At 26.2% G+C, this 10,722-nt stretch overlaps 1 protein-coding gene across 2 annotated transcripts; it reads right to left on the reverse strand.

Moving 5' to 3' along the window:
- Positions 1-2,532: 2,532 nt before the first annotated feature.
- On the reverse strand, positions 2,533-7,965 carry LOC100166916 (maltase A2). 2 transcript variants are annotated; one of them, XM_001950021.4, is made up of 11 exons: positions 7,807-7,965; positions 6,420-6,622; positions 6,141-6,320; positions 5,892-6,064; positions 5,229-5,354; positions 4,925-5,163; positions 4,506-4,710; positions 4,071-4,317; positions 3,181-3,376; positions 2,957-3,100; positions 2,533-2,824 (listed from the first exon to the last, which is right to left on the reverse strand). In XM_001950021.4, exons 2-11 carry the CDS (start codon positions 6,616-6,618, stop codon positions 2,626-2,628), a joined length of 1,908 nt encoding a protein of 635 aa, XP_001950056.2. In that variant the 5' UTR covers positions 6,619-6,622; positions 7,807-7,965; the 3' UTR covers positions 2,533-2,625. The 2 variants fall into 2 exon arrangements, with proteins under 2 accessions (XP_001950056.2, XP_016656775.1); XM_016801286.2 differs by lacking the exon at positions 7,807-7,965 and adding an exon at positions 7,643-7,665.
- Positions 7,966-10,722: the final 2,757 nt, after the last annotated feature.

The following is a 10,722-nucleotide window of genomic DNA, read 5'->3' on the forward strand; positions in this document are numbered from 1 at the left end:
TTACTATTATTATTTTGCTCCTATTCTTCAGATCGAAATAAAATTCATTATTATCAACTGTACGGATTAGTTTCGAAGAACATTCGCGAATCACTCGATCGAAAAGTCCTGTATTATTTTGTACCAATGTCTAATCTGTACCTGTCTCTACGTATTGTATTCTATAAAGGTGTTGCCACTTTAAGACATAAGTTATAAGTCTACATTAAATATTTTAATTATTGTAGGAATTAAATTTCAAAGAAACTCATTTGCAGTAGGTACAACCCCATAATATTGGTTTTTTTTAAAATTAATTATAAAAGTGAAATTTAGTGACTGTGAAAACTGAATGTATATATAAAGGCAAGTATGAATCATGCGGATATTTTGTCACGTCCTTGAGGTTTGCGCATCGAATCGGTAAAGATATAATATATTCGTAGACTTGTTCCGCAAGCCGTTTCATATTAAATAAACAAATCAAACTACTTGACGGATTATGAAAACATAATATGTTGAACACTGATTTTCAACAAGTAGATTTACATTACGTTCGAATACTAAATAGTCTAAAATAAATAGTGTACCTAACGTGTAGATAAATTATGAGGAGCCGTATACCAATCAAACAGTATAAAAACTAACTAAAGCTAAAACTTAACTAACTATACAGTATTGGTACCAAAACAATACAACCAACATTTAAATCACGATTCTTTACCATGACATTTGCTACGTTTCAAACCCATTTTTTTAGTGAAATTGAGTTCGCAGAAATAATTTATTATTATGATTCCAATGCATTGAATATTATTAGAATCAATGATAATTTTAATTAATACAATAATACCCATGTAAATTCCGTCGAAATATTTTGAAACGATTCAACGAAATATACTTAAACAAAAAGTGTGGGTAATAATACCTATTATTAGAATATTATTGTTATATAATCAAACTAATAACATTTATGGTATATTATTATAATAAATGTGTAGGTAACCTAACGTATTCACAAACCTTATCTAATAGTAAAATAAGACATTTATGTTTTTTACAGCATTTATTAAATACATAAAAACGTATATTATATTTTATACCTAAATTACATATCTATACATAATTAAAATTGTATTTGTAAGTAATTAGTATTTTTAAGTTCAAAAGTATTTTATATACCTATTTATATACGTAGGTACCTACCACAGGTACCTACTACAGGTGCCTACGTTACCTAATGATACAAACATATCATTAAAAAAAAAAAAAAAATGTCCTTTTTAAAAATTGTAATATTACACTATATCAAGTACCTTGTGCGTACAGATGTATTAATCGTATACGGTTTTTACATTAATAGGACGACACACTGCATATTTTCTCCGTCTTAAAAACGTATGACATAACAAATTGTACGGTTACAATTATCCATTTTATTAGGTTTTATAATGCATCTCGAAAAATGATATTGATTTTTTAATTTTGAAGCATGTTATGATAATTTTAAATTGCTCGCATAATTTTAGATGCCCTAGAGAATAATCAAACCTTTATATTTTACAATAGGTAAAATACCTCTAATTTCAAAAATAACTGAGTGAAATGGATTCTTTTAAGGATTTCGGTAATATTTATTTTCATACGACCATATATTTTTATACGTGTTCATAGTATGTACTACTATAATATTTTTACAACAATTCACTAACTAGAGCGTTTTTTGGAATGAATTGTTATTAGTTTTACTTTAGTATCAAACAACGTTGTTGTAGTCTCATTTTTTATTTTATAAATAGTATATTATGTCTATATCATTTTAAAGTTTTATTCTAAAAAATATATTAAATTGGTACTTCATCCTGGTATATGTTCTAAGTACCTAGGTACTTGCATGCTAAAAGTATACTTGTATAATGAATCGTTATAAATAATAAACCTAACCAGGTTTAAATCTGATTACAGTGATTTAATTACAAAACGTTATTTTTTAATGTGTAGGTATAAAAATAATATATAGTTTAATACTTTCATCTTTATTAGAGTATAAACTTATATAAATTTAATATTTAATAAGTGTTTCAATTTAATTTATTTGACATATTATAACGCTTTTTCAACGTAGTGATTATGCTAAAATTAAGTTTTTAGATTAAAATATTCTTGGTGAAATTTAGAATAAAGCTTGCACTCTTCAATTATTCTTAAATTTTATATTTAATGGATATCTATCTGAGCTAAAAGACACAATGTTTATTTTATTTATTGATGTCAAATTATTCATAGACTAAAGTATTTATGCACAAATAAATAAAATACAGATTTACAGTAAAATACTTAAAACCCGATGGCTAATATAATAATATAACAACCTATAACTAATATAATATCCTACCCACCTAAGACGAATAAAACGTAACCTATTATTTCACTGAATTTGAGTGTGTAAGACGCGCTTAGGTATAACACAAGGTACATTATTTAACTCAATGATAATATAGCACACTATAATTTTAGAATTTTTGGAAATATAATCACATTAAAACAAATATAAACGTTGTGTAAATGGTTAGTCAGTAGATAACATTTATTTTTACAAATATAATTGAAAAAATAAAATAAAATTTGTTGTTTAAGTTATTAGTACTAATTACATAATCCAACATAATATCCTATTAGTAGTAAGACACACAGAAGACTAATGTATGAAGAGTTATATTGCCTGTAACTGAAAGCATTATTCTTGAACTCGTCGACATTTATTAAATTATCGGTCAACACGACTACCGATTGTGGTCGAAGGTGCAACGGTTTATCAACTATGGAAATCGTGGACACGGTATCACTGAAATAAATCAAATAAGATCCAATATTACATAATATTTTATCATTGCAAAATGCACATATTTAAACAATATTATTTTGAATGAAATTATAAATATTACAGATTAGGTAGTATGTACATCAAAACAAATACCTTCGGCTATATGCTGAATTTTCACTGCCCAAATAGACGTGCAGTTTTTTTTTTAGGTTGCTTATAACCGTAGATAGGAGGACCGTCTCGGTTTCACTTCCAAAGTTCATTACGACCAGATACGTTTCGTGGCCGGGTAACGATCTAAAAAAACCAATAAAGTTTGACAGTTTGAGAATAGTTAAAATTACTCAGATGGGATTATTTTATTTGACACTGATAACCTTTTGATTATGTAAATCGAATCAGTTATATTATACGATTGAAGATCGCCATATTTCAAAGTATCAGTTCTTCGAAGTTGAGACATTTTTTTGTAAAAATTGTAATTGCTGGTAGATATTTTTTTCTGTTCTTCGACGTTAATTTTGTAATAATTTGGATTTATAGGCAACCACGACCTTTTTGCTTCAGTAAATCCTTAGAGACATTCAACAAATTACGTGTTATTATAAAATGAATTCACATGTCTTATAAACTAAGATCAAACATTATTGAATGAATTTTTAAAAAAAAGTGTAGTTATTATTGCATTTTAATTTAACTTTTCGTTTTAAGTTTTAAACGTGATTTTATCTACTTCCATTTAATATTACAAAACCATTATTATAACTTTTACAACAAATTAATGAGCCATAATTCAAATGTCAGAGTTTATAATGTTTTCATAAATACTATAGGTAGAACAACACTTAATTCAGATAATATTTTTATATTTTTGTAATATCTATTGGTTTGATTATCGTTAGTTATTATCGATAATTTTCAATTTTGTATAACTGTTTGTAGTTGTTAGCATTTTTTTTTTTTTTTTATAAATAATGTAACAATAATTATTCGAAATGTCTGTAATTTAAAAGACGTATTTGATTAAATATTTTTCGTAACGTAATTAATTATAATACATATTATAATTTATATTATGTAAATCGAGTAGCTATATTATTGACCGATTTGTTACCGCGGTTACCTTATTATTTCCCATCGTATTCCTATACGTCCCTATATAGGAATCATAATACGAGGTTTCCTGTATTTGATTATTTTTTTAATATATTATTAGATTTAACGAACTTTTGTACAATGCCAATCGTTATGGCTATTGTTTACGCACCTGCATTGGATCTACCATTCCATTGCATAGGACTCCTTGCAAAATCTCTGCTTTCTATATTCCTTTGACCACCCGAATCATATGAATCTTGAATTTGGTTAGGTCTCACATATACATTTTCCATGCCTATTTCACTCCCATAATATGTCACATCAATGCCGGGAAGTGACATTTTTAGTGCAGTAAATACTTGAACCATTTCCGAGCCGTACTTTGATGATATCCTATCAGTGTCAAGGGTTTCCATCTAAAAAATTTTATTGAGAATAAAAAAATTGAATAATCGTTGAACCTGTTTTATAATGATTTTTACTGTTCACATCTAATACAGATACTAACGAAAATAATATTAAAACCAAAATATTTAATCAAAGTCTTTTAGCGGCCTATTCCATACTAGATTTCTTTAAATCAATAAATATAAAAAGTTCTTACCACCCAGTTTGGTGTGTTATTCGCCGGTATCACTTCAAACCAGAATTTAATTGCTCTATCCACTGAATTTAATAAATCGTTTTTGCGTACTTGAATCAGTAAATGATAATTAAATGGGATTTGAGCGCCAAGATTATTTTCATCTCCGAAATAATATCTCAACGAAAATACACAGACATGGTGATGTGCTTCTGCAGCTAAAAGCCTGTACATAGTATACAAGTAGGTATAATGTAACAAAAAATAAATATTAATTCATTGGATTATTTTTATGCACCTAAAATTTAAACATTCGTATCTACTTATGATAACATTGATACATACATTTGTTTTATTATTTACTAAGGGTTTTTATACTAATAACTGTAGCATTAAATTATTTATATAATATTACATTTATAACTTATGTAATAATTTACCTAGGAAATGTATTCTTCCTTTTCGAATAATCGTCCATGAATTTTCTCCATTCAATAACCGTATCGATAACTCCAGGCTGATCGTGTGTGTATATGTGATCCAAAGAATAATAAATAGGCCAATTTTCTCGGCCAACTGATTTTGGTTCATCTCGAAAATCTTTGTCCTCGTATAATCTACCGACAGCGTTAAATCGGAAACCAGCTACGCCTTTGTCCATCCAAAATTCCATAATATTCTTTAAATTGATACAAATAAGAATAAGATAACCTACAGATTAAAATAATTAAATCGAACACTTACCAATATTTCTTTATGTACTTCAGGATTCCTAAAGTTTAAATCCGGCTGTTTATCACTAAATTGATGCAAATAGAATTGTTTTCGTTCAGTGTTCCATGTCCACGCGGAGCCTCCATATTTGCTTAACTATTATTATTATATTACATAGGTTAAAACTTAGGAATATAGGTAAACTGATTTTTTTAAAGTATTATAGCTTATTAGTACCTACTAATAAATCATTGTATACAATTTTTTTTTAAATTATAAAATAATTTTAATCACAAATAACCATTATTTAGAAAACTATTAACTTTTTTTTTCAATTTAAGACTGCTCGTGCATCAGTTTCAATATTTTATGTTATCTACCCTTATTAGTAGGAAAATTACTTCCTACCGTAATTGTATTTTACAATTGGACAATAGGTAGTCTTATACTTATTATTAATTGCATTAAACTTGAAACAGAATATTTTTTTAAAACTGTCAATGAAAATTTTAGGTAAATTTAATATTATTGGAAGCATTCATGATTATGATAAATCGAATGTCCTGTGAAATGTTTAGTCCACTTTTCCACTCGTTAAGTATATATAAATTAATTATTTGAATTAGTTTTGGTTTATATACCATCTATTTTACCCAACTAAATGGCCATTATAATAAACAAATCTTTATTTACCCAATTATTTGGAGGTTTTGGTGTGACGGTTAAATTACTGAGCTGGTCGTGATTTGCGGCATTACGCCATACATAATATTCATCATATTTGTCTTCTTTTTTAATCGACTGTAAAAACCATTCACACTGACTACTCGAATGATTCGGCACTAAATCTATTATAAGTTTTAAACCTAAAAATAAAAATAGTTATTTCCGTTACGATATTAAGTTTCTATTCAGTATTTCTATATTGAAATAGGTACCTACCTCGCTTGTTCATTTCCGATATTAATTCTTCGAAATCTGTCATACTACCAAATATAGGATCAATCATCGTATAGTTTTCTACATCATATCCCATGTCGTACATGGGTGATTTAAATATTGGATTTATCCACACAATTTCTATACCAAGATCGACAAAGTGATCCAGTTCTTCAGTAATACCTTAATAACGTATTTAATATTACGATAATGTTTAGTCATTTTGATATTTTAAAACGTTCGATAATACCTATATTAATAACAATAAGCAATGGTGCATACCTTTTAAATCACCAATTCCGTCATTGTCGCTGTCTTTGAATGATCTTGGATATACTTGATATATTATTGTGTTTGACCACCAATCGTCTTTCGACTCTGTTACTGGAAAAATGATTTCTTCTTCTCCATAGGTGACGGACGTTAACGCCACGGAGAATATTAACCAGCAAGAATATAATTTTGTCATTCTGTGTAACATCGATCTAAAACAATAAAGACCCTTACGATATTGGATCATTTTTCAACTCCACAATCCACACAAATGTATATAAATTATATATTTTTTTAATTATTACAGTTATTGGAAATGGTTCGTAAAATTGTTTTTATTAAGAGTTGTCTGAGACCAGAAAACTATTTAATTTTTGGATAAATGATTTTATTATATTATCAATAATTTATGTAAGGTGTGTTTGAATCTGGATTGGGTAACACCTTCAATAATGTATCACGAATTGTAAAATTAACACTATTACATACTTACGTCTTTATTGTATATTTTCGCATGAATATTGCAATTATTTTTTTATTTATAAATAAATGTGTGTAAAATATTTAAAATCGAATTACTTATAGTTATGACTTATGAGTATAAAATATTATAAATTACAGCATACTTTTTATTACAACAGTTTTTAAGTTAAATTAAAATAAAACTTGGATAATAATTATACATCAACATTTTAAAATTGTAAATTAAATTTTACAATTTCTCATTTATGAACAAAAACAATTATAAAATATTAAATTGTGTTTTCTCAAAAGTTTCAAGATTCTGTGATCATAAATTATTTAACTAGAACAGGTATACAGAAATTAATACACCCACAATGACTTGTGTTTTATAAATTTAATTATTTTTTTGCTTTCCTATGTCTTAACTGACATACGGATAATATTTTTAGTTAATCATTAACATAACAGTTAATCAAATTAAAATTATTAAACATTACCTATCATATTGTTAAATAAATTATAAGGAAAAAACTAATAATATATATATAATGCTTCTTTAATTTTTACAATTTATTTTTTTTATATAAAAGTTCAATGAAACTAGGTATATAAATCAATTTTGACAAGAAATATTGTATAGTTCATAAATTAGATTCCATAACTACCGCAATAAATTCTTGTTTCGGGCACTGAAATAAGAAACAGTGAAACACCAATAGTAAATAGACATAGAACTTAAAAAATATGATTAATAATTATGTACGCACCTACTCATAGTTATTACTTGTTACTTTACCAATTTTTTTTTTAAAACGTATTACTTTATCTTTGTATCATCTTAATATAATATATTAGTGAAGCAAGCTTTTATTTGTTTGAAATTATCCAATGTGGAATAAAATTGGAATTTGGTATTAATTGAAGTACTTACAAAGAATTGAATATGTCCTAAAAATTATCAAAAAGTACTAGTCGATAATTATTTTAATTTCGGCCAAAGACCGAAGTAAATTAATAAAACAACTTAGTATGATGCATTAATATTATGTTCAAGAAATTAAAATATACTAAATACAAAATGAAAAATAACACTTATATTAGAAATATTCATTATTTATATGAAAATGAAATTAGTGATAAGACGAGTATGAAATTTTAAAATATAATTCCTAAAATCAATAACCGATATGAAGTAGCTACTATCATAATAATAATTATTAAATATCTATAAGACTATAACGAATATGTGATATGTTGTATTTATTTAATCGTGTTAGTGTACAAATAGGCATACAATAATTTTATAAGTGAACAAAATAATTGATAAAATTGCATTGTCTGTATGTTACCTATATATAGTACCTACCTTTCAGTCAGGCAACTCGTCGAGAGAGAAGAGGGTTTTCAACCTATAAAGCCATTATAATAATAGCGACAGTGTAACTTATTCTATAGTTAAAATATACTATACAACAATACATGTATAGATACAAAAATATTTAAATATATATTATAATTATACAGTAAACCCTAATATTATTATATTTATTTGCAAAGTTTTATGAAAATCTGTGGATATATTGTAATTACCAGACATATTACTAAATATTTTTTTCTAGTTTTATTTCATAATATTGTATGAACATTGGGTATAATATATGATAATAGTGGACAATACAAGTCATTTTACGTTAAATTTTGTATATTTAGTGAATTTTTGATTATTTATTTTACTTTATGTAAAGGGATTTTACTTATACATAAACTGATTGTTTTTAATTTTTATCTATGATGCATCCGTTATATGAAAATTACGATGAAAATTCAATTTATGGCAACTCTGAAGCCACAAGTGTTATGTCACGGCAAAAACAAATCTAGATAAAAATTTCAGTGGTAAAATTTTCAAATAACTTGATTATAGTTTATTACACTTGAAATAAAATTCAGATATTAATAGATTACCTATTATATGCATATACACTTACGACATTGATTATATTTTTTATAAAACTACCCTATAATAATATGTATTATGTAAAATAAAAATATAAAGACTAAAAACGTGACTAACGTTTTGTTATACGTGAAAACGTTAAGGTACTTGTAGAATTGTTTGCGTTTGAAATTACATTTTTAATGTTAATATAACGTTCAGTATGTTCATCGATTATTAGAATGAAAAAAAAACCTTTACATTATATGTGAAAATTAATTAAAAAATTGTGTGTGAATAGATCATTTTCAATAATTTTTCTATAGCCTTAATGAAAAACTAGGGATTTGTCATTTGATTTTTTTCAAATGTTTTATATCACAGCACATATGCACTAGCCCAATACCTGATCTCAACTATATCATGTCCTGGTTTGTATTTATTATTATATAATAAATCATAATCCAGAAAAACACAATATTATATTTGAATATATTAATTTAAATGTCCTTCCGCTAATTCAAAACCGAGAAAACAGTGTACGATTGCATTACTTAATGTTTAAACAGGTAGAGTGGGAAGATAATATTATACAATATGTAATTTTTATCTGTATTTTAAATAATTTGTCTACTTCACATTCGTGTTCAAATAATAATTATTTTAGTTATCTGTTATTTTTTTCAGCAATATTATTTACAAATGATTGTTTTTGACATTTTACTAGCTTCGCTTTATTTCTGAAAGTGCTCTCCTAATCCAAGATTCCAATAATTTATGATATTGTTTGCTTGTCGTTGTAGATAAAGTTGTGTACATTTCAATCATCAAATAACCATATTAGATACAGGGTGTTTCTGCAACGAAATTTGCCATTAAAATAAAATAAATATAGACAGTATTGGTACCTACTTATTTAATACTTACAAGTTACAACTTATACTAATTAATTACACAGTAATGATCGTTCGTACCTGCTAATACCTGCAGTCAATAATATGTTATGTTACGTCTGTCAATGGGGGGAGTTCTTATATTTATAGGGACATTTTTTTTTTTGATTATCTATGATTGATCCCTCCGAAAAGTTTTCAATACGTATATAAACAAATTATGCAGAATTTGAGCACAATACGTTAAGATTAACCAGTGCCCTAAAGCCTCTAAAGTTAGTAATTATTTAAAAATACTTAATAGTAAAACCAGTGGTTATATTCACCAGCAGGTACTATCGAGTATATATTGTATAATTCAACGACGGGTCAAATAATTTTTATAACTATAATTACACCCATTATGGATTCAAACTTGGTTGCGAATACCATGCTAGATTTATCATTTCGCACGAAGACTGTAGAGAAACCTAAGGAATAAACATATTTTAATTGCAGTCATTACTTAAAGAAAAACATTTAGAAATCGTTTTTTTTTTTCAATAGAATTGCATTTTGTCAACGAAAATCTCATTTTTTTGGTTATTTGACCGACCGTGTATATATTATATTCTAATTGTTACATTTATTGTAAAAACATCTTGTACCTATACACATAATATTATATATCATGTTTTTATGCTGTATTTCAATCGATGCGCTATTGTTAACTATTAAGTTTAACTCTGATGCTACTTAAAAAAATAACATTTAAGTGTTATCGTGTATATGTATACAGGCGGGTATATTTTTTAATCGGTTCTGAGACAACAATTGTTTGTACAAATTTGATTAGTGTACAAGCATACGATATACATGTGTAGGTACATATAAATTCTCGACAATGTTTGTTTTTCCTTCAACGCGCAAACATCGACTATCTAACATATCCGATTTTATTGAAACTCTAGCATGCACCGTTGTTGGCGTAGTGTACATTATATCAAACAATCTAAAACAATTGCAGTCGAAGATGAAT

The sequence above is a fragment of the Acyrthosiphon pisum genome, chromosome A3, assembly GCF_005508785.2.
Source record: "Acyrthosiphon pisum isolate AL4f chromosome A3, pea_aphid_22Mar2018_4r6ur, whole genome shotgun sequence".
NCBI lineage: Eukaryota > Metazoa > Arthropoda > Insecta > Hemiptera > Aphididae > Acyrthosiphon > Acyrthosiphon pisum.

Excerpts from the sequence above, each read along its gene's own strand:
- LOC100166916 (XM_016801286.2), bottom strand. Across the intron at positions 6,321-6,419 it reads CGGAATTGGTGATTTAAAAG|GTATTACTGAAGAACTGGAT; the intron begins GTATGCACCATT and ends TACGTTATTAAG. Across the intron at positions 3,377-4,070 it reads GAATGGTAGATCCAATGCAG|GATTTACTGAAGCAAAAAGG; the intron begins GTGCGTAAACAA and ends AATGTCTCTAAG.